Source organism: Populus alba, chromosome 12, assembly GCF_005239225.2.
Source record: "Populus alba chromosome 12, ASM523922v2, whole genome shotgun sequence".
Lineage (NCBI taxonomy): Eukaryota > Viridiplantae > Streptophyta > Magnoliopsida > Malpighiales > Salicaceae > Populus > Populus alba.
Genome location: NC_133295.1, coordinates 10,836,705 through 10,862,002, shown reverse-complemented (window position 1 = coordinate 10,862,002; position 25,298 = coordinate 10,836,705). Strand labels below are relative to the sequence as shown.

Genomic DNA, 25,298 nt, shown 5'->3' with positions numbered 1-25,298 from the left:
CTGAAAACTATCACTATCAAAATTGCATTTGAAGTTTCAGACCATATTTTAGGCACTTAAATTTGTTTTTTTTTTTTTTTTTTTTATAGATTGTTTTCTAATTATTTAATTATGGATATTTAAGATATTTAAGCTTATCTTTTCAGATTTTATTAGACTTTTTGCTTAATAAAACTATAGATTTTATTAGACTTTTTGCTTAATAAAACTATAGACCTTTGAAACTTTAATTGTGTTGCATCTTATCTTAGAGTTTACAAGATAGGACGTGTAATTTGACAGTGTGATAATAATTGTTTTTTAAAGTATTTTTTATTTGAAAATGTATTAAAATAATATATATTTTTTTATTTTTTAAAAAATTACTTTTAATACCAATACATCAAAATAATTTAAAAACACAAAAAAATATTAATTTAAAAAAAAATATTTTTTTAATATAAAAACAAATACGATATAAGCTATAATTAAACGTGTTACAAATTTAATTGTGTTGCATCTAGTATTAAAGTTTAGACGTGTTAATTACAACTTTGAACTCAAGTTCATAGCTTCCGTTGCGTCACACAGCTATACTATTCTATATATATATATATATATATATATATATATATATATATATATATATGTTCTCGTTGATGATCACGAAAGATAAACTCATTTGAGAAGTGAATAAGTACACAAGTGTGTGTATATGAGCAAAAGAAAAGAGATAGAAGAAGCAATACAGAAGAGTATATTGATGAGAGTCGAACATGAAATTTATTTATTCAATATTAAGCGCTTGCACACAACACTTACAGCCTAATAATAACTGTTGGCATCGACATAGACTAATCATCAAGCTAATATAACAGCTTTTTCCTTCTTCCAATTTCGCAAGAGCACTTATGATGATATATAATCAACTACAGATACAATCCTAACTCTCAAAAGAAAATCAATAATGCTTAATAGGGAAAAAACCAAAGAAGAAGAAGAAGAGAGGAGCAGTCTGTAAGGAACAAGGACTGATAATTGTACAGCTACAGAACAGAATTCATATAAATGTAGTAATCGATCGGACCAGGAATGCTCGATTCCCCTCGCATGGATGCATGCACCCACGCATGTAATCATTCATGGCATGGAAGGACCTCTGGCTTGCCATGTAATGTTACGCATCATCTCATGGAAGTTAGGAGTAGGACGCCTAAATGGCCTCTGTTGAAGGAATGAAATAAAGAAGGGTTTGATCACCGCGAAGTTGGATGCTACCACCATGGTAATGGAAAAGAAAGAACAATGCAATTACTAGTTTGGTGGAGACTTGAGAGAGAAGAAGAAGAAGAGAAGGGGCTGAAAAAACATGAAGATTTCAATATAAGCGTGGTCATTTATATTAAAATGGAAGAGGGGAAAGCTTTATGTTGAGGCAGCTGTGTGTAATATTGTGGTGTACGCATGCTATGGAGACCCTAGCTAATCTTATATTCCCGCATGCACGTTTCTCTCTTTTGTACAGGAGTGCCACGGCACGTTTCCACGGGAAAAAGGCAAAAAGAAGAAAGAGATGGACAGTGAAGGATTTTTTTTTAAGGCAAAGCATGTTGCCCTAAAGCTGTGGGCCTTTTTTTAGGTGTTAAGTTCTTTATATAAAGGTTTTTAGATCTTTACTAGGCTAGGGGTTTGAAAATTTTGGTTCTCCACCCTCCCGTTTTTGGTCTGGTCTATTGTGTCAAAAAAAAAAAAAACTAAGTTCTGGCAAGTAGGGCTTCTTTAAGACTTTGAATATTAATCATCGCAAATTCTAATTTACTAATTTTCTGATCAGATCATGAAGCAAGATTTTGATAGGTACGGCAATACATGCTTGGGTACATTTGTTTAGTATGAAACAATTAATTAATTAGTTCTTCAAATTATTGTGGTTTATTCATTCTAATCACATATTAGATAAGAATTCACAAAATTAACTAAGAAAATATTTAACTAAAGTGAATTAAACTATTTGCAATAAACTACTCTGAAAAATGAGGAAACATGTTTATTGTTTTATATAAAAAGGGAAAAGATGTGTGCAAATCTTTTTTGATGGCTTTGGCGAATGCCACCTTTCTCAAACTAGACTCTCGTTTTTTATCACTTAAGCCGTCTCGTTGATTAGAAAAGGGTGAACATCTTTTCTACATGGTATAATTCATTCAATGCCAATCTTCTTTGTTTTCGGCTTGTTCATGCTTCATTATAAGGATCTCTTCAACGAGACTTCAATTTTTCTATAATAAAACTTTCTTTCCCCAGATCTTGGTTTGTAGGATCAGTAGACAATTACAATCAAGAGGCCATAGTACAGCGACAATGTGGAGCAGCTGCATATTTTGACTTGAAGAAATGCATCCTTTCAATGCCTAACTTTGAAAATGAAGGATGAAAGGAAGGTATGCTTACCATATAGAAAGGTCATATCCCAAAGTCTTTTATGCACCACCAAGTCAAGAACAAACACTAATCCCACGAGAGAGTGGGTTAAAATAGAGAGTGTGTAAGGTGTTTACTTTTATTGGTAGAGAAATTGCTAATTATTTTCCAACAAGAGTGGTTGTAATTCTTATATTTTTTAGTGGAATTCCTTAATACCTGCTAATAAACATAGTTTAATTGAGTGAATCATGTAAATTCTTGTATGTTTTATTTTTTATTTATTTTATTTTCTTTAGTCGTGTTGCTTCTACATGTTGCAACCTAATAGTAACGTATGTCAAAGCCATGTGACTAAAATTCTTATTCACATGTTATATTGTTCATGTATAATTTATGATTTGGTTGTTTATTTTCAACTCTCAAACATTTATTGATTTTTATGTTTTTTTGAATTAATTCAAGTCGTGCACATGATTTTCTTTTGTTTTTGACTATGTTTGTTTATATTAATTGAATTGGTTGGAATATTAGTGAATATTTTTTGTGGATATTTTTGATGAAATAATTAATTTATAGTGGATTAATTTATATTGTGCAATGGAAAGAAATAAGTAAAAATCTCGAGTCTTCATTTACAATTATTTCAAGTCCCTCAATAATAAAAGAAAAAGAAGTGAGTATTAGGCTTTCTTGTCAAGCCCAAATCCCAAATAACTATCATATAAATTTTTACTTTTAATAAACATAAGTTTTTAGTTTAGATAAAATATTGGTATTTACGCGTAATAATTGTTTTTATTATTAAAATCAAATGATAATGAAGTTTATCTTATGTATGATTTTTTGGGTATTTGTTTTCAGCATAATTAATCTTTTACTAAAAATCTTTGAAAAATTGGTTAAAATTTCTAGTTAGTATAAAACTAAATAACGATTTTTTTTTTCTCATTTTAATCCGTTTCACATAATTACATAGCCGAGATATCTCGTGACAACTCAAATTCCCTCATACACGTAAAGATCCTAAAATCATCAAACGTTTTGGTTTTGCAAAGACCGGTGATAATACTGCCTGGCTTTTCTTTTATTTTCCCAGGGTGTATAAATGAAGCAATACAATCATGGAACATCGTTGGAGTTTTTTTTATTATTATTATTTCTTTTTCATGTATCAGGCATTGTTCAAGCCCCATGTGTCGGAATACCTAATCCCACATTTTTATCACGGCAAGTTGTGAGGAAAAGCAATACAATTCACGTCTTGTTCTTGGTGTTAAATGATGGAGAAATTCACCAGAGTATCTCAGCCTTCGAAAATTCAATGTCTATGCATCAAATAATATGCTCGAGCTAGAGCAGACGAAACAAATCATGCTAGATACGATAGCTGAAGCCTAGTTTAAGATAGCCGAACCCTTCTATTTCATGCTTCTATTAATATGAACCCTCCCTTCCATAGTTTTAAGACCCGGCCTGGTTGCTGGCTTAGTCCAAAGCTCGGGTTCCGGATCTTGATCAGATCGCCGAGTTGGCTAGGTCAAATATTTTTTTTAAAATCAAAACGACGTCATTTTGATAAAAAAAAAAACAAAAAAAACAAAAGTCAACGAGTTTATAGTCGGGTTTTACTAGGTCGTACCAGATTTTTCTTTTTTTTTTCTTCAACCCGGCCAAGTTCTAGCTCCGGATCAATCCGCCGGGCCGGGCCGGGTTTCAAAACACTGCTCCCTTCTCATGTAGCCGGGGAGAGATGATCTCTCCCTTTTCGTTAATAATTTTTATCCTGGCAAGTTTTCAGGAACGAGCTTGCATCCCTTTTCGTTACTCAATGTCTTAGCTGCGATGACCTGCTTATCAGTAGATATAGTTCGTTGCGTGGGACAATAACTAGCAGATAAATTTGCCCTGCAAATAGTCACCTAGCGGATGCACTTGCTCGCATGAGAAGGGCCATGTTGGAGACATAATGCAGGGTGCTTGGAGCAGAAGTGTGGAGCGGTGTGGTTGTTTTTTTTATATATATATACAACCCACTCATTTTAAAGCACAAAAAGCTACCACCAAAAGCAAGTTTTTCTTGTTTTACAAGGGAAGTCTCTTCAATATTATTTCTACAATAGCTGGGAAAGGCAGGCGGGCTAAAAAAGATTTCAACTTCTCTATTTAACTAATTATCTCACGTTATGACTGGTCCCTGAACGGGGACAGAAAACTCATTCTGAAGATGCTGGGACATGAGTTGCATTAAAATACAAGGTAGTTGTGTACCTTTTTAGCATTTGATACATTTTTCAGGAGTAAAAATCATTAATCAGGATTCAGGTAGCTCAGAATGCTCCCTCCTTGCTGTATCTATCATTGCGCACAAGAATTCACTAGCATCACAACTGTTTGGATTTGAAAGAGCTGCGTGTGCCAAAAATGGAAGTTTTCTCAATGTTCTTCCACTCATTCCCTGCATAGGATAATAAGAAGCCACACGGTTAATTGCTTGATCATTAACAGGATTCAGCAGGGATTGAAAAATTTGACTGCTCACCTCACATGCTTCCGCAGCTTCAAGCAATTGCTTCCAAAAGGGCAGCACAGGCTGAGCTTCCTGAATATCTGGTGCATTTAATTTCTCTCTCAAGGTTGAATAATTTGGAAGCATGAGATAGTCAGAGTCCTACAGAAATTGCAACATTCATTAGTAATGAGATTAACGTGCCATTACATGTCCATGTAAAGATGTTAGAGTTAGAGATACTGAGGAAACTGAAACAGAATTGACACCTGGAAATTTAATATTATTCCTGTTCGCAGGAGTTCTTGCAAACAGGATCTTAGAATTTCATAACGAGCTTGAAGAGTTGGGGGACCAACATATGCTTTGATGTCAGCTCGATCAACAAATGCAATATCTGCAACTCAATAACTGCCAAGTCAATACATTCTACCAATATATGCAATGTTCTTCCTGCTCGGTCCAAAATCTAAACCTATCAGAAGAGATGCATGAGTTTTTTGAATTCCATCGATTATATTGGAGGGAATACAAACTCTCTGGAAGAGGTAGAATATGGAATTCAAGCTAGCATGGAAGTCTTAGAAAAAACTGGTTGATATTGAGATAAGTCATTGGCTCACCAATAGCAGCAGTTATATTTGATGTAGTCAGGATGATCACATTTGGTGATGTTTTCAATTTGTCCATCTGTGTTAGGAGAGCATTCACAACCTGTAGGGCATATTTTGACAAGCAGAAGGCATTAAAGATCGGACTTCCATGTCTCATAAAAAAACATGCTACTCACATATATTATTATGTGACTTGCTTTAAGAAATCAGGCATTAATTTGGGAGTAGACAGGTACAGTACTCGAATAGAATCTGAAGGTTCAGAACCAGATAAAGCAGCTTTTCTAGCAGCAGCGAGGCTTTCAACTTCATCTGCAGCATAACCAAATCTAAAATATGACATGCTACAATGAAGAGAGCTCAGTACTGGATATTAAAAAACATAATGTCGTCACAAATCTCACCAATCAAAACAAATACCAGATTGTTTTCTTCCTCTATCATTTCCTGTATTTTCTGGAAAAGTTTTGCAACCTGTTCCAATAAACAAATATAGATGTTTTAAGATTTTCCTGAATTCAACAGTCAAGGAAGATAGATAAATAAATTAAGATCAGTGGGTTGAGAACTTGACACGAGCTGAGGTGCCATTGGAAAGGTAAATGATATGAAGTCTACAAATTCTATACCATTTGATTTCACACAAGATAACAAGAAAAATGCATCAAGGTGATTAATAGTAAAACTACAGTAAAAAGCAATTCCCATAGCAATGGAAAGCAAAATAATCACAAATAATGATGATCTGTTTTTCGTTTCCTCTCAAAGCAGCAAACAAACAAAATTTTGCCATGATAGCTTATTTTGTGTGTGATAGTGGGGGAGAGGGGGCGGGAGATCCAATAAAGATAACAATTTTTATATCCTTATGGGAGCATAGATGTACCAAAAAACATAGATTACTTTGACTTTAAACATGGACAAATGATCAAATCTCAGCCATAACAAATTGTATCTTACTGAAAACAGAGTTATAACACTAGGATTTCCAATGAATAGAATAAGCTAGTTCCAGAGGTAGGGATTTCTCAAAGCTTATACAGCTTGATGACTTACCAGCTTGCCACTTTCAGAGAACCATTTGCTAAACAAAGAATGAGCATTAACTTCAATCAATTGGCATTGGGGGTATCTGATTAAAGAGGAAGCATAAAGCAGAAATTAATATGAAATGAAATGTAATAATTTTTGTTCATCAGACAAGGTTATGTATAAACCTGGAGTTAAATCGTATTGATAGCTTCTGAGCCAATGCTTTACATAAAGAAGTCTTCCCAGTCCCTGGAGGTCCATGTAAAAGAATAAGGCTGCAAACATAATTGATATATCATTTAAGCATCATTTTCAATCATGATACATTAGAAGCAGCAGCAGCTTTATTTCAACACTAGCAGTTTTCCAAATATGGTTCAGATGAGTGTAAATGCATTTGTGGTTTCCATGTATTGAGTTTCCATCCCATCCCAGATTCTTGCATTAGCAATTAAGCCAGTGCACTGAAAGAAGAATGTTACAGGAAAAAAGGTTAAGACTCTTTCTACAGCCTCAAACTAGAGATTTCATTGGCAAGAAAACTAGTCTGAATGACCTGTGGATACATATCATTTTAAACAAAGCTTCCTTACCGATTCCATGAAACAAGAAAAGGATCAACACCCTTTTCAGTAAAGAACAATGCACTGGCTGCATACCGCAATAACCTTTGCTTGAGACCAAATTCATAAATTAAGCTACAAATAGCAAATTACGATGCCATCAGTCCCTACATAATTGACTTAATAAAAAAAGAAAAATCAACTGACTCGAAAAACTAGAAACAACAGAAGTTTCGAGCAAACCTTTCCCACATGCCATCAAATTCCTTAGCTGGAAGAATCCAATCATTAAAGCTAGAAAGTTGGCCATCCCCACCTAGCTCCTCACACGGACCTTCCTCACTGAGCTGAAAAAGCAGCAGTCATTTGAATTTTGAAACCACCAACTCAACAAAATATCTCTTGAAATTCAAAGAAACAAGAGGATCATTACACAGGGAAAAAGAAATATGTAAATATCGAATCAAGTTCTCATTTTTACGACCTTGAACAGCTTTTACTGTTTGATGTTCACCTATTTTTATACCCTAAACAAAAGTTGAAGTGTCTCAAAAAGCCATTAAAGAAACAAACATTCCAATACTTAGAATATGTTGATAGAATCAGAGATAATGAGCAAGCAAAAAGGACAAAAAGAGAGTGAAAGAAGAAAACCCAACAAACCTAAGTGATTCATGGTACCTGAAAGACATGTACAACAGGTTTGACTTGCCAGAACAGGAGAATATCATGGTTGGTCACCCATTCATCTACAACACAAACATTAATAGCATTAATTGACAAAACAAATTACTTTCTCCCATTTTCGAACATTATTCTGCTGATTGTTCTAGTATTCTCGGAACCCAAAACAGCATTAACTTCCCAAACCTTTCATTTTCTTTTCCCCTAGACCAGAAGCAGGAAATTGAACACGTAAAGAAACAAAAACCCATACCCGTATCACAAACGCAGATTCTTTGTACATTTTCAAAGAGAAATTGGTCATCAATTGGCACGGGAATTGGTCCATCAACATAGCTTAAACTCCTCTTTTCAAGCATTCTATCAAATAAAGAGAACCAAAAAATTTTCCTCCTTTCTTTTAAGAATTAACAAAACAAATGACCTCCGAAAAAACACAAAAGAAACTGAAATCAAACCTACCTTTCAACGGCTAACCGCACATCTTCAACGCGAGCTGTGCTTGAGGGTTTTAAGCAAACTTCAACTGTATCAAAAAAGAAAAGTAAGAGCTTCAAAATCAAAAGAAAAAAAAACATATATAAAATCGAAAACGGAAGAAAAGAGGTGGGGTACCAGAAACGAGGAATTTGCGATGGGTAAGAATGGGGGAAGGGGAAGAGGAGGGCAAAGCCACGCCATTACCATCGGATAAATCATGGCTTATGGCTGTGGTTTCAATGGGGTTTTGGATCGTTATGTCCATGGGACTGGGACTTGTTGTCATTCTTTACTGACCTGTGCACTGTGCAGAGGAGGAGAGGTGGTTTTAAAATTTGTAGAGATTTTGGTGCGCCCATTGCCATACCCTAATTTTATTTTTTAAAGTTGGGCGGGAAAATTTAATTTTGCTAAGCAAGGGTCTGTTTGGTAGTATATATAATTATATTTTTTTTTGTTTGAAAAAACATTAAAATAATATATATATATATATATATATATATATATATTTATTTATTTTTTAAAATTTATTTTTAACATTAATTTATAAAAACAAACCAAAAACACCCCCATTAAAATTAATTTAAAGCTAAATAAATCCAAAAAAAAAAAAAATACAGTTGAACAACAATGTCAAATAGAGTCTAAGTGTGTATTTAATATTGTGATGGCTTTTGCAATTACAATTTAAAAATATAGGTTTAAAAACATATTTTTAATTGTGGATTTAATTGAGTAAGTTTAAAAAATTATATATTTGATTAAAATTAATATAAAATAGATTTTTAAATGACAAAAAAAGTCTCTATAAATAAAAATTAAGTTATTTTAAATTTTATAATATCAAGATTGGAAATGAAATTATGCATAGAAATCTCTTGAACACAATTACAATAATGACATCCATAATTTCTTAAAACTCATTTCTTGAACACAATTCCATTTCATATTCCGTCAAACAATTTATGGCATCCATCCAATTTTATAAGTGAAATTAGATAACAGAACGTTCAGTCTCCCCTGCTCCAAACAGTTGAGTGATGGTACCTGCCAAATTTGCAGTAAGAAATTAATGGTACCTCATTTTCCTCCTCTTTATTTTTGTTCTCTTTTCCATTTGTTATTTTTTTTTTAATTTTTTTTGTATTTTGATTTTTTTAAAAAAATTTCAACATCAACATTGACTTAAAAGACACATTAAAAAATAAATGGGTTGAAAGTAACTTTTTTTTTTTAATTTTAAATTCTTAAAAGAAAACATTAAAAGTGATGCAAATATCTCAAGAATTTTTTTTTTGTTACTTTTTTTTTTGCTATTTATTGGTTTTTTCAAAAAATAAATAAAAATTAGGTAAAAAATTAGGTAGCAATAATCCAAGTTACAAAGTTTGGTTGGCTTGCCCAATTTAATGTTTTTTTTTTAGTTTTTTTTTTTTGAAAATAAAAACACATCTTTCTATGGTGGACCTGTTTGGGGTTGGCTTTTATTTTTTATTTTGCTTCTTGTTAGCTTATTTCAGTCTCATTTAGCTTGCAAATTTGACATGCTTACTTAAGTTGGCTCAATTCTATTTTTTTTATTTGCTTTTCCAATTTTTTTTCTTTGCATTTGATTGGTTGGAATTATATTCGTCACCTTTTTCATTTTGGTAACCATTCTTTTTTCTTCTCCATAATTCTTTTTTTGTTTAAATTGGTTAATTTATTGTCATTATCTAGTCTTTTATTATCTAATTAAATTATACCTTTTTTTTTTGCTTAATCAGAGGTCTATACCTTGAGTCGTGTTTTTTTTTTTTTTTTTTTAACTTATTTGAAACACGCTTGAGTTATTAGAGCATCTTTTTTTAATAAAAAATATCCATGTCCATGGCATAATGTGGCCCATATATCTAGAATATCTAAAAGGTGTGGAAAAACTAATGTAGCAATTCACAATAAAAAGAACATTTTTTCCTTTTCAAAACAAACAAATAACTATCCATTAAGTCTAATATGGTCTTTTCATAGGGATCTATTAGCCATTATCATATTGATTGGGAATAAATAGATTTTTTTTTGCATTTATTATGCACAATATAATAAGTACATTGTCCTTATAATTAATTTTCATAAAGTTGATGTCCAGGGGCAATTTTATATTTTTAGTTTTCCCAAAACACTAAAATGATATAAATATCCTTAAAATAGGATTTTCTTTAACTTCGGCTTCAACCCATCAATATTTTTGTATTATCATTTGGGTGTTTTTTTTATCAGGTTGATGGAGGGGTGCTATTGTAATTTTACATATAAAAATATTATAAAAGGGTGGCTAATGTATGCATTACAAGCATCAGGATATGCGGAGTTGATAAACGGCTAAACACTAGCTTCAAGGGTGATGTTCAAATCATATTGGCATTCATGTTGGTGCGTGTGGTCAACATACCTTTGTTTTGGTGTTGACGATTTCTTTCTCTCTCTCTCCCCTCCTTGATTTTTCATGCCTACCCCTTTAAATTCTCAAAACAACTCTTCAGTTTGTTTTTCCTTCAGATTTTGTCTTTATTTTTTTTTTATTCTATTTGTTTTTTTAATATAGTTTATAAAATTGATTTTTTTTCGAATTCATCATCCATCAGTTTTTTGTAAGTTGATTTAGTACTCATTCTTTTAATTGTTATTTGTTAATTATGTTTGAATTAATTTTTATGATTGGATTTCTTTTTCATGATTTCATCATCCATCAATTTTTTTTTCATATATATCAAAATTGATCTTCATTCTTCTTATTGTTGTTTTTTTTTTTTTACTTAGCAAATTTTTTTAATTGATTTTTTTTTTCAATTTCATCCTTCAATATTAAATTTCTTGGGAGTTTAGCTTCTTAATTAAGTTTGAGCTTATGATTTCATGGGTTGCGAGTTTGAGAGATTCACACAGATTACTTGTTTTTGTCTCTCCATTCTTTAAGCTTATGTTTTTTTTTTTTTACTAAATTAAGAGATATGTAAAATGTTTTTATGTAATAGACTTGGACTAAATGTTTCAACTTCTAATCAAGTTAGATATATCGAAACATGTGATCCAACCCAAGACTACTACCTTCGAATTTTACTTGAAGGCAATGAGCATTACAAATTGCAAAAAACTTATCAAAACATTACCTATGTTAAAAGAAAATTAGATGATGTTATCAACTCTCATAATGGGTATATATAGACACACATATGTTATGTATATATGCGGGTTTTTTTTATATATAAAATAAGAAATATGTATTAAAATGGTATATTTTTTTTAAGAAATTAAACTGGTAAAATCTTAACATAGATGAAGGTTTGATTTTAAGATAGCAATTATATTTATAAAACTTGGCTTGATCTTTTAGATTGACCCAAGAAATCCTGGAATCGGAGCCTTTCTCAAGCTAGATTACTAGTCGAACCAACTAAGACTTTAACTTGACAAAATCAGCTCAACTTGGTAAGGGCTTGGGATCAAGGGGTTTGCTCCCCCCATGGTATCAAGTTCGAACCCTATAGTTACTAATATGATGATCATTGAAGGTTTACATAGTTGTTAATTTCAGTGCCCATAGGATTAGTTGAGGTGCGCACAAGCTGGCTTAGACATTCATATTAATAAAATAATAATAATAATAATAATACTATCCACAAATAAAGAAACAATTATGAATTGTGGTTATTTTCATTTGGATATTTGAAACTAGAAGTTTAGTTTGTATTTTAAATATTTGAATTATTATTTATTTATTGGTTTAATTAAAAAATATGTTGCGGGTACACATTTTAAATGAAAATTCTAATTGAATTTAATTTAAAAAAAAGGACAATGAATAAATGAGTATTGATTAATGGCCAGTGGGACACAAACAACAAACAACAAACCAACTATCAAAAGAAAGACTTCTAATCCACAAATAAATTGCAATTGTAGAAACTAACAAATTTTCCAGTTATCAATAGCAGAAAGAATAGGGACACCAAAAGCTTATCTCTCATTTTAGCAGCAATATTGTGAGGCTCTAGTTTAGGCAAGATAACATGGCCAAGAGTGAGCTTTGTTGCATAAGTTACCATTAAGCATGAAGAACAAGTCAGAGCATGAAGATGATGATGATAAGCATGAACTTGAAATCCTCAAGGGTGTGGCACAATCGTGGCATGCTCACTCAGGCAGTTCAAGGTCTACCAGCTGTGAATATGATAAATATCGCCAAAATTTTCAAAGCAAGCCTTCCCGGTTTAAGCTGGAAGCAATGAACAAGTCATCAGCCAAGAGGGTTGAGAGAGCAAATTGGGATTTCAAGCAGTCACTGTGGGATTCCTATGAGATTGTGAATGTGTACAAAAGGTTGGAGAGAGAGCTTGTTTTAGATGATTCATTTAGTGGGGTAGATGCTCAGAGAAGGGTCCATAGGAAGAAAGGAGAGAGTAAGAAAAGTCTTACAAATTTGTTTAATCTTATATCTTCGAGGAGATTCAAAGAAGCTGAAGATCCTCGTGAAGATAACAATCAATATTGATGTAAAATCTTTGTTAGTCCTATAGCTTGCTCTTAGCTTGCTTATGTTAATAAGTTCTATCTTCAGGTTTTCCATCGAGGATGTTAGTAGGTGCAGTCTTCATTAAAAAAAAACCTGACATGAAAAAATAAGACTTGTTTTGCAGGTAGTTTTCCCACTTGCCTTGTGGGAAAACCAAGCAAATTCTTATCTTGTGGTTTAAGTGAGAAGTATTGTCATAGAAATCTCTTGCTACAAGTACCTGCGTTGTCATGAAAACACTCACAGGCAGACAAAGTAGTTGTTCTGTGTGCCAGAGCTATCTATTACAGCAATTAATTTGTATAATAGAATTACTAGTTTTTTTTTTTTTTTTAAATCTCCAGAAGAATTTTAGTATCGGAAAATTGTAAAGTTGCACGATAGCAGTCGATTTTGATCCTTAATTTGTCAACATCACATGAGGAATCTTGTAACCAAGTCCAGGATTCTGTCAAATTGAACAGTATATTCGTGCCTGATGTTGAAAATGGTATGCTATTCTTAACTCAATTATTGCGGTCTGGTCCTGGTAGATTCCCTGCAAAGAATCTCAGCTGTTCACCGCACGTCACTAGAAGTTGCTTGCAGCTGTCCAGCAACCAGATTAATTGTGCCGAAGAAACAGGGTTAGCCATCGTCCATCTGTTCGTTAATATTAATATTCCCACATGACACTTGTCTTAAAACCATCATTTGGAATAATTAAGAAGCCTTAATTGTTAGTAGTTTATTGCCAAGTGGAAAGGATAATGTCATGTGTGCTATTCTTTAAGTAGGCATCCCTCATGTAATTCTAATTGCCCAGTTATGACAGGGGGACAGTCGAGTGTTTTATTTATGTTTTAATACCAAAAGTAAAAAGGTTAAGTAGATTAATCCTCCGAATGCTTCATGCATGGCCCATTGGGTTTTTGAACTGATACATGGATCTTTCATCGTGATTTGTGTCAGTGGCATGGTGATTAGGGGTAAATCCCGGAGCCGTCACCATTGATTTATGAACGTATTCCCACAAGAGTTTCTTTGCAGTTCAGATATCTGGTGGTGGAACATACCAGGACTTAATACCTCTATATATCAGCTCCAACGATGCCATTATCAATTAGTATCTGCCATATTCAATGCCAGTTTTAAAGGCCAATATCACTCACCATCTGTTTCCAGCATAACCTCCAAAGTTAATGATTCATTTATGAAATCTGCCAACCGAACATGATGACACAACAGCAGTCAAGCCCTCACAGCAAAAAGCAACGAATTAGCTTCATGGAATGACAGCTTATTTGAAATGTTTGAAAAGTAATTGGAAAGGGTGACAATGGAAATTCATTCATTGTAATGGAAAATCGGTTTGCAGCAGCAGCAGCAGCAGTTTCCATCAGTTCCTTGTTAAATAAGCTACCAAGCATTTATTTCTACAGGTATTGCATAATTATTTCCTTTTCACCGATACAGTTCAGATTATTTTTTTTCATTTCACATATCTTGAAACTATCTGCATCAGCATAAGCCTAGATCCAGCAAAAGAAAGAAGGGAAGAGAACATATAAAAAATTAACCAAAGGATTAAAGGTGTTATATTATCTAACATATAGTTGATTCTGGCAACTTATACCATGTATGCAGTCAGCAAATCTCAAGCATCAACAATAGATTGTCCAATCTAGACTGTGCGATTCAGAGTTTGATGTAATCATTCGCAATTCGCTCCGGAGTTTAGCTTTGTAACACTCATCAAATCGACAATTTATTTTGTTGCATGCTTAATCGCTGTACTAAAATTGCAGTACTGTATGAAACCCTGGATTCACAAATAAGCAGCAAGGCAAAATCTTTCGTGACAGAATACCAACAATGAAAAGCTATAGTATATCACACTATATTGTCTTATTAAAAGATAAAATACTAAAATTTTCTTGACATGCTATATCCAAACAACCCTGAAAGAAGTTCTGCCAACACAAGAAAGACGGGCATTTTATTTAAATATCTGTGTTGGTTCACACTGCAGCTGGGATGTAGTTTCCCAGTAATCTAAGCACAGCCGACACGCTCCCTAGCCTATGGAAATTTGAAGGTCTTCCATTTGCACAGTTCAAAGCCCTTTTGCTTCTGCTGGGTGAAGCCATCACCTTCACCATTAACCTCTTCTTCTTGAGATACCTTGTTGTTGAAGGCCCTGTGAACACTTGGGTACTGAGGGGCACCATGGATAATGCTAGGCATCTTTGATAACGTCGAAATATAGTCATGGTAATCACCGGACGTGGTGTTCGAGCCTTGCTGCTGCCCAGTTTGGTAGGCACAGCCTTGAGACATTTTTTGCTGATTTGCTCAGTTTACAACAATTAGTTGAGAGAATCTGCAAATTTATAGACCCATGTCTTGCGAATTTATCCTCTGAAGATGGTAAAGTTGCATCTAATTCCTTACCTCTTGTCAGATATCAAGTTATCGACATGCTTTAAAAGAGAATAAACGCCTAGAAAGTGGAGAGCCTGAATCGATTCACATCACCTATACAGTATTATTCCAAGTTTCTGGCCCTTCCTGAAGAAGATTATAACCCACAACTTTTGAACTCATGATAGATATTTGGAGATTAGATGACATATCATGTTCCATTAAAACAAACCCTAGCTGCACTGTAGGCTCACCCATAATATCTAACTAACTTTGAGCATTTTAGAAACTAAGGTATTGTTTTGAATTTAGTAGTAAAAATAAATTGGTTAATGAAGTTAAACAATAACAATGCACATTCAGTTGAGTACTGAATCCAACGGTTAAACTCTACATTTATCAATTACAATGTGTGTAAGCACTTGGATATAAATGGTATTTGCATAGGGGATTTAATAAAATATCAAATTTATTTGAGATAACAAAGTTAAAAGGGTCACACATATGTGTTTCAACTTTTGTTAAAAAAAACCATTATAAACCAGATGCAAAATTTATTGCTAATGTTATATCAATCCTAGTAATGAATAAGCTTTCTCGATAATGGTTGCAAGCATCCATGATGAAATAAAGTTGCATTACAAGTATAATATGTCATATGAAAAAACATGGGTTGCAGAACAAAAGGTGATTGAGAATCTTATTGGTTCACATGAGGAGTCTTTAGGAAAATAACCAAGGTTGTTGTTGGTAATAAAAGAATCAAATCCTATAACAGTTGTTAATTGGAACAAAAAAAATTTGCTTTATGTTATGATGATAGTCATCGGTATGGTAATATAACAACTAATCTTTCAAATCATTTAATCAAGTTCTGAAGGGTGCTCATGCAATGCCTGTTTTAGCTCTGGTGCAATTAACATTTTACCAGTGTATTAGTTATTGGGTCAAGCAGAGATATGAAGTTAATGATTTTATTCAACATGACAATTGAGATTAAATTGACAATGAGTAGGGATAGATTAAAAGATTATACTGCAATGTTGTTTGACTCCGAGCAAGGGGTGTTCCAAGTCAACACCCATATTAAACTGGGTGTTATTAAAGAAGTCAAACTGGTAGCCAATTTGAATGATAGAACATGCACATGTGGTAAATGACAAACATTTCAACATTCATGTTCACATGTTCTTAAATGTTGTGCCAAGAGTCACATAGATTTTATATATTTTGTTGATGATCATTACACGATTCAAAGTTACTGATCAATATATGACATGTTATTTTGTTTATTATCAGATGAGTTAGAATGGACTAATTACACTAGAACTTGTGTTGAAGCAAACTCATCTAGATGAGAATTTGGGTTTGGTTAATGAATGTCTACTCGTTTGCACAACGAGATAAATGCAAGAGAAGGTCATGCATATTATAGGTATGGCATATGCAATGAAACAAGCTATAATAGGACAACAGTCATAGTACATGCCTACTAAACACGCCAACATTTATGTCTTGCGATTGCAACATCAACATCAATCGGAGGATGTATTCGCTGACATTGTAAGAATTTTTAATTTTAATGTTTTTAATTTATTTTTAATATACTTATCGTTAAAGGTATCATATGAGTAAATGTTTATAATTTAAATTTTTATGGAGGATGAGGCCACTATTTATTGTTGAACATATAGGCTAATGAGACTATATGAGCAGGTTCAGTTGTATGTGTTCTAGACATGTTTATTATATGTTAATTGTCTAAACCACATCAAGCTTGATCCATGCACTGGTTAAGCGATGAAGACATAAGACACAAACATTCTATCTTAGGCATGGAGAGATGACACCGACATTATAGGATATGATGATCTTGCTTTGGTTGTTTATTGATGGACGTGTAATCACATCTTCTGATGTTCATAATAGAATTGTATTATACGAGCGATCATTTGGATTGTCACCCTTTTATTTTGAATTGAAGGGTGGTATTATATGTCTTAAGTAGATTGATGATATATTAATAAAACCACTAGATGATGCTAACTAGGAGATTTTGCGGAGGTATGAAACATATTATGATTTGAATGTATTGATTATTTGTTAAGTTTGCATGAATGACTATGATTGTAATAATTTTAATATGTTATGTTTGTATGTTAGAGCATATATACTCCATATGTTTGGTGGTGGATTACTCATAGACCTTACAAGTAGATATGTGCCTTAATTTAATTGATGCTCCTTGATAATTTTGACACCAGCCCTATATATAGTTGAAGATTTACTGTCTTGGCATGCTTGTACAGACACGGGTTTTTTGTTTGTTATTTGCTTAGACCATAACAAACTTGATCATGGCTTGATCCATGCACTAATTGAGCGATGAAGACGTGAGACACACGTTCCATATTATGCATGAAAGGATGACAAACATTACATGACATAATGGTTTCGCTGGGGTTGTCTATTGATAGACAGGCAATTACATCTCGTGATGTCCATAATAGGAATCTCCTGCTCTCCATAATAGGATTGCGTTATGCAAACCATTGACACCCTTTTCTTTTGGATTGTCACAACATTGTGCCGAAGAAACAGGGTAAGCCATCGTCCATTCTGTTCATTAATATTAATATTCCCACATATGAAACTTGTCTTAAAACCATCATTTGGAATAACAAGCCTTAATTGTCAGTAGTTTATTGTTAAGTGTAAAGGATAATGTCATGTGTGATATCCTTTAAGTAGAGGCATCCCTCATGTAAATTCTAATAGCCCAGTTATGACAGGAGGACAGTAGAGTATTTAATGTTTAATTATACCAAAAGTACAAAGGTTAAGTAGATTAAACCCCCGAATGCTTCATACATGCCCATTGGGTTTTTGAACTGATACATGGATCTTTCATCGTGTTTTGTGTCAGTGGCATGGTGATTAGGGGTAAATCCCGGAGCCGTCACCATTGATTTATGAACGTATTCCCACAAGAGTTTCTTTGCAGACCAATATCACTCACCTTCTGTTTCCAGCATAACCTCCAAAGTTAATGATTCATTTATGAAATCTGCAACCGAACATGATGACATAACAAGCAACGAATTAGCTTCATGGAATGACAGCTTATTTGAAATGGTTGAAAAGTAATTGGAAAGGGTGACAATGGAAAGTCCTTCATTGTAATGGAAAATCGGTTTGCAGCAGCAGTTTCCATCAGTTCCTTGTTAAATAAGCTACCAAGCATTGATTTCTACAGGTATTGCATAATTATTTCCTTTTCACTGATACAGTTCAGATTATTTTTTTCATTTCACATATCTTTAAACTATCTGCATCAGCATATATAAGCCTAGATACAGCAAAAGAAAGAAGGCAAGAGAACTTATAAAACATTAACCGAAGGGTTAAAGATGTTATATCATCTAATATATAGTTGATTCTGGCAACATATATCATGTATGCAGTCGGCAAATCTCGAGCATCAACAATAGATTGTCCAATCTAGACTGTGCGATTCAGAATTTGATGTAGTAATTATAATCTGGCAAAGCATCATTTGCAATTCGCTCCGAAGTTTAGCTTCTGTAACACCCATCAAATCGACAATTTATTTTGTTGAATGCTTAATCGCTGTAATAAGAATTTGATGCAGTACTGTATGAAACCCTGGATTCACAAATAAGCAGCAAGGCAAAATCTTTCGTGACAGAATACCATCAATGAAAAGCTATAGTATATCACACTATATTGCCTTATTAAAAGACAAAATACTAAAATTTTCTTGACATGCTATACCCAAACAACCCTGAAAGAAGCTCTGCCAACACAAGAAAGACGGGCATTTTATTTAAATATCTGTGTTGGTTCACACAGCAGCTGGGATATAGTTTCCCAGTAATCTAAACACAACCGACATGCTCCCTAGCCTATGGATATTTGAAGGTCTTCCATTTGCTCAGTTCAAAGCCCCATTTCTTCTGCTTGATGAAACCATCAGCTTCATCATCAACATTTTCTTCGATATCTTCTGGTTTCCGATTCCCATTTTGATCGATAACTTGCACTTGCTCCTTCACCCGAACCTTCTTGGAAGACCTGGTGGGATTCTTCTTGTTGACATTGTCTTGGCGAGCCTCACTAACCTCTTCTTCCCGAGTTACCTTGTTGTTGAAGGCCTTGTGAACACTTGGGTACTGGGGGGCACCATGGATAATGCTAGGCATCTTTGATAACCTTGAAATATAGTCATGGTAATCACCGGACGTGGTGTTCGAGCCTTGCCCCTGCCTAGTTTGGTAGGCAGAGCCTTGAGACATTTTTTGGTGATTTGCTCAGTTTACAACAATTAGTTGAGAGAAGCTGCAAGTTTATCGACCCATGTCTTGCGAATTTATCCTCTGAAGATGGTAAAGTTGCATCTAATTCCTTATCTCTTGTCAGATATCAAGTTGTCCACATTCTTTAAAAGAGAATAAATGCCTAGAAAGTGGAGAGCCTGAATGGATTCACATCACCTATACAGTATTATTCCAAGTCTCTGGCCCTTCCTGAAAGAAGATTATAACCCACAACTTATGAATTCATGATAGATATTCGGAGATTAGATGCCATATATATCATGCTACATTAAAACAAACCCTAGCTGCAGTGCTGTAGGCTCAGCCACAATATTAAACTAACTTTGCGCATGTTTGGAAACCGAGGTATTGTTTTGAATTTGTTATTAAGATTTGGAGAGCAGTACAGCGATTTTTTTCTTATCTCTTCTGCTAGACCACAAATTCAGAACCACCAAACAAACACACCTCTAGATGAACCATTGGTGGATTATGACCTAATCAGCCATTAATTTCCAGAGACCCATCACCATAAACTTACGACAGTGCAAAGCAAACCGAAGCCTAAGACTAGTCCATGCCCACCTCCTCAGAACCATTGGTGGATTATGACCTTTCCATTTTCGATAGAACCGGGGATCGTCATCCCTATCTTCCTACATGAATACTACATGTAATTTATAATAAAATAACCACCATATCCTTCGCTCTCTCTTTTTTTATCCTTAAATCACATCTAACACAGAAAACAAGGCCTTTTTTCCTTCTTTTCTCAACATCCTGACTAGGAAACATTTCTCCCCTTTTCCTTTGTTTCTTCCCAGCTGTATATTTTCATCAGAAGAGGAGGCCTTAAACCTAAACATATTTTAAATTAATGAAAGACTGTAGAAGCTTATGCTGTGGCAGCAAGTTCAATACGCATTCTGGGCTGTGTTTTCTCCCTCGTAGCACAACAAACAAATAAACGACAATATTGCTAGTAAAATAGAAAAAGAAGAATATGTTAATGTTTTCAAAGATGCAAGAAAAAAAAGACAAATTCACCAAAAGTTGCAAAAATATTTTCGTATTATGTTCTCAGGCTTCCCATTGAAGCGGAAAAAAAAAAGATTAAAAAAAAAACCCGTACATAAAATAATAATAATAAAAAACCTTGCCTAGAAGATATCAAAAACCTTTCGAGTACAGAGTACCGAGGATAAAACTATTGATTTTCATAGAAAACACAACGTTGGAGAAAAATCATGATGAGAAACAAATATTTCATCCAAAAGGACACGTGTACAACGAGAAACCTTTTTTCTTATTTAAAAATAAAAAAACAATTAGAACACAACTTAAAAGTTTTTGTAGGATAATACTGTTTGAAAAAAGATTGGTGAAACAATATATTTTGATATTATCACATTTTAGAAATTCAATATTTCATAAATTTCTCTATTAAAAAGCGCGACAAGGTAATTGTTGTATTTCTGAAGCGCAATATTTATTAAAATTTAAGTTATCCCTTGAATCGAAGACGCCCTCTCTCTCTAAAAACCAAATGGTGCCCTCACAATTTGTCTAAAAAAACCCATCAAATACTTTTATTTTGGCCTTAAAACAAACAAAAATCAAACCTATCATAGTCTCTAAGCTTCATTAGATGTGTTTTGGATTCAAAATTGACTATTCCATTTGTTGTCATTGATGCCGCCACCTTTCCAATTTTTTTTCTAGTCCTACAAACAAGGTAAACATATCATATTTCTATGAATTTATGTTTGGTTTGGTTGAAATGAAATGTTTGGTTTGGTTGAATTTAGGGTTTGTGGTGAATCTAGAGTTTGTTGAATTAATATTAAATTAGTTAAAAATATCATCAATTAGGGTTGATTTGATATAGTTGAACATGAAAATAAGTTAAATTAATTATGAATTAATTATTTCAATTAATTATGTGTTGCATTCGATTGTTGTTAAGTTGTTGAATTATGGATTTTGTGTATATTGTTAGAATAAGCTAATAATCTAATTAAATGTGTTTGATGATTTCATGTAAGAGAGCATGAATATGGTAGAATTATGACAATTTACATGTTCCATTGAATTGTTGATAAATTGATAAGTTTGGTATTTTCTTTGAATTATATTAATTTGATATGAATTTGGGTTTGATTTAATGCGATTGAGCATAAAAATATCAATTAGATTTTATATCAAGAATGATGTTTAATTTTTGGTGAATTATCTTTAATGTTAAATTTTGAGAATTTGATATGAATTTTGTTAATTAGTTTTGGGGTAATAATATAGTTACAATTATGAACAGTTGATGAGAATCCAATTTTTTTTTTTTTTACAAAATGGTTTATAAAATATTTATATTATGTCTTTATAGTGGTACTATTGTTCATGATGTGAACAATATTATCACATACAATGGTTGTAGTAGTTTGTTATTAAATGTTCATTTAGCCATGTCATATGCAGAAATGAAAAAAAAACCATTTATCATGGACTTAAGTGAAATTATAATGATATTGATGTTTAAATAGCTTGGAGGTGTCAGATTGGTGAACATTAGTATTATCCTGAAGCTGTTATATGTGATGATAGTTGTAAGATAACGATTGATTCTTTCATCCAAAGTGGTTTGAACATGATAATATTGTATATAAGTAGTAGAATAAAATCTATGTGTCCCAACTTCTGTTGATCCTTCAAATTTAATTAGTAGAGGTAAATACAGTTTTATTGTCGGATGATTTGTTATAAAAGATAGATGATACTATGTTTGACACTTCATCTACTGATTAACATAGATTTGACTATTCTGAGCCTAGTGAAAATGAAGATAGTGATATGTTAAACTCGAATGATATGGTAAATAATGATGATGTTAATGATGAAATCATACCTCCTGTTCCTGAATTTAAAGATGCTTTTGGGTCTAGTTTTATTATTTTTAATGACTGGACACTTAGTCATAAATGCATTTCATGATGGTCTGATTTAGAGGTTAGATAAACATTCAATAGTAAAAATAAATTGGTTAATTCAGTTAAACGATGACATTGTATATTTGGTTAAATACCGAGTCGAACAGTTGAACTCTATATTTGTTTAATTACTATTTGTGCAAGCACTTGAATGTAAATGATATTTGCATAAGGGATATAATAAGAGATCATATTCATTTGAAATAACAAAGTTAAAAATGTCACACATATGTGTTTCGACCTTCGTTAAAATAGATCATCATTAGTTTGATGCAAATTTTATTGTTAATGCTATATTAACCCTAGTAATGAATAAGCTTTCAATGATGGTTGCAAGCATACAAGATGAAATAAAATTGTATTACAAGTATAATATTTCATATGAAAAAGCATGAGTTGCAAAACAAAAGGTGATTGAGAATCTTATTGGTTCACATTAGGAGTTTTTTGAAAAATTATCTAGGTTGTTGTTGGTAATAAAAAAATCAAATTCTGAAACAATTCTTAATTGGAACCAAGACAAAATTGGGTTTTATATTATGATGACAGTCACCAGTATGGCAACATGATAACTAATCTTTCAAATCATTTAATCATGTTCTGAAAGGTGCTCGTGCAATGCTTGTTTCAGCTCTGGTGCAATTAACATTTTACCGGTATAATAGTTATTAGGTTAAGCGGAGACGTGAAGCTAATGATTTTATTCAACATGGTAAAATTTGTCCCCCCAACAATTGAGATTGAATTGACAATGAGTAGTGATAGATTAAGAGATTATACTGCAATGTTGTTTGATTGTAAACAAGGGGTGTTCTAAGTCAACACCCCTATTAAATGGGTGTTATTAAAGAAGTCAAACGGGCAATCAATTTGAATGATAAAATATGCACATGTGGGTAAATAACAAACATTTTTATGTTCATGTTCACATGTTCTTAAATGTTGTGCCAAAAGTCACATAGATTTTACATAGTTTGTAGATGATCATTACACGATTCAAAGTTATTGATCAGTATATGACATGTTATTTTGTCTATTATCAGTCAAGTTAGAATGGACTAATTACATGAGATCTCGAGTTGAAGCAAACTCATCTAGATGGTAATTCAGGCTTGGTTGACGAATGTCTACTCATCTGCACAACAAGATGAATACAAAAGAAGGTCATGCATATTATAGGTGTGGCATATGCAATAAAATAAGTCATAATAGAAAAATAGTCACAATACGTGCCTACCAGACCCGCCAACATTTCTATCTTGTGGTTGTAGGATCAACACTGACCAAAGGATGTATTCACCGACATTGTAAGAATTTTTAATTTTAATATGTTTTTAATTTATGCTTAACTTACTTATCATTAAAGGTATTATATGAGTAGATGCTTATAATTTAAATTTTTATGGAGGATGAGTCCACTTTTTATTGTTGCACACATAGGCGAATGAGACTACATGAGCTGGTTCAGTTATATGTGTTCTAGACATGTTTTTTATACGTTAGTTGTCTAGACCACATCAAACTTGACCACAACTTTATCTATGCACTGATTGAGCGATGAAGACATGAGACACACATGTTCCATTTTAGGCATGAAGAGATGACATTGATATTACAGGACATTGAAGATTTTTTTAGGCTGCCTATTAATGGACGGGCAATCACATCTTCTGGTGTTCATAATAGAATTGCATAATGCGAGTGATCATTTGGATTGAAACCCCGTTATTTTGAATTGAATGGGGATATTATACGTCTTAAGTAAATTGATGAGACATTTACAACACTATTAGATGATGCTAATGAGGAGGTTTTGCTGAGGTATAAAATAAATTATGATTTAAATGTGTTGATTATTTGTTAAGTTTGCGTGAATAATTATGATTATGATAATTTTAATATGTTATGTATGTATGTCAAAGTGTATATACTCTATGTTTTTGGCGGTGTATTATTCATGAACCTAACAAGGAGATATGTGCCTTAATTTAAATGATGCTCCTAATGATTTTGATGTCAGCCCCACATATAATTGGGGATCTACTATCTTGGCATGCTTGTACAGACACAAGTTTTTTGTGCGTTAATTGTCTAGATCACATCAAGCTTGACCATGGCTTGATCCATACACTGATTGAGCGATGAAGATATGAGACACACTCGTTCCATCTTCACCATGAAGAGATGACACTAACATTATTGGATATGGTTGTTTTGTTTAGGTTGTATATTGATGGACGGGCAACCACATCTTCTGATGTTCATAATATGATTGCATTATGCGAGTGATAATTTGTATTGACACCCTTTTTTCAATTAAAGGGGGTAGCATACATCTTAAGTGGACTAATTAGACATTTACGACATCACCAGCTGATGCTAATGAGGAGGTTTTGAAGAGGGATAAAATAAATTATGATTTGAATGTGTTGATTATTTGTTAAATTTGTGTGAATGATTATGACAATTTAAATATGTTATGTAGGTATTCCAGAGCATTTATACTCCATCTATTTGGTAGTGATTCACAAACCTAATAAGAAGATATGTGCCTTAATTTATCTGATGTTCTTGGATGATTTTGACGCCAGCCTTATATATAATTAGGGAATCTATTGTCTTGGTATGCTTGTACAAACATCTATGTCTTGCATGTATGAAGAGGGTCAAATAGGTTGATGGATGTTTACTACTTCTACATATATGAATCGAAAATTTTTAAATAACTATTTAGATTTTA

The 25,298-nt window shown here is 32.9% G+C and overlaps 3 protein-coding genes across 3 annotated transcripts; 1 reads left to right on the top strand and 2 right to left on the bottom strand.

Annotated features, from left to right (window-relative positions):
• Positions 1-4,558: 4,558 nt before the first annotated feature.
• Positions 4,559-8,614, bottom strand: LOC118044799 (pachytene checkpoint protein 2 homolog). The gene is made up of 14 exons (XM_035053282.2): positions 8,418-8,614; positions 8,265-8,328; positions 8,056-8,162; positions 7,800-7,867; positions 7,362-7,465; positions 7,149-7,253; positions 6,741-6,830; positions 6,580-6,655; positions 5,928-5,997; positions 5,765-5,835; positions 5,533-5,623; positions 5,179-5,306; positions 4,943-5,071; positions 4,559-4,858 (listed from the first exon to the last, which is right to left on the bottom strand). The coding sequence occupies exons 1-14, from the start codon at positions 8,566-8,568 to the stop codon at positions 4,715-4,717; spliced, it is 1,398 nt and encodes a 465-aa protein (XP_034909173.1). The 5' UTR covers positions 8,569-8,614; the 3' UTR covers positions 4,559-4,714.
• Positions 8,615-12,372: 3,758 nt separating this feature from the next.
• On the top strand, positions 12,373-12,813 carry LOC118044851 (uncharacterized). The gene has a single exon (XM_035053333.1). The coding sequence runs from the start codon at positions 12,373-12,375 to the stop codon at positions 12,811-12,813; it is 441 nt and encodes a 146-aa protein (XP_034909224.1).
• Positions 12,814-18,953: 6,140 nt separating this feature from the next.
• LOC118044800 (uncharacterized) lies at positions 18,954-19,610 on the bottom strand. The gene has a single exon (XM_035053283.2). The coding sequence runs from the start codon at positions 19,551-19,553 to the stop codon at positions 19,164-19,166; it is 390 nt and encodes a 129-aa protein (XP_034909174.1). The 5' UTR covers positions 19,554-19,610; the 3' UTR covers positions 18,954-19,163.
• Between the last annotated feature and the right edge of the window lie 5,688 nt (positions 19,611-25,298).

What these genes read in the sequence shown, in the direction of transcription:
- LOC118044799 (XM_035053282.2), bottom strand. Translation starts at nt 8,568, where the DNA reads ATGACAACAAGTCCCAGTCCCATGGACATAACGATCCAAAACCCCATT. An exon ending in TCGCAAATTCCTCGTTTCTG is followed by an intron (nt 8,329 to 8,417) that starts GTACCCCACCTC and finishes TTTTTGATACAG; the next exon opens with TTGAAGTTTGCTTAAAACCC. An exon ending in AAATATAACTGCTGCTATTG is followed by an intron (nt 5,307 to 5,532) that starts GTGAGCCAATGA and finishes ATTGAGTTGCAG; the next exon opens with ATATTGCATTTGTTGATCGA.
- LOC118044851 (XM_035053333.1), top strand. Translation starts at nt 12,373, where the DNA reads ATGAAGAACAAGTCAGAGCATGAAGATGATGATGATAAGCATGAACTT.
- LOC118044800 (XM_035053283.2), bottom strand. Translation starts at nt 19,553, where the DNA reads ATGTCTCAAGGCTCTGCCTACCAAACTAGGCAGGGGCAAGGCTCGAAC.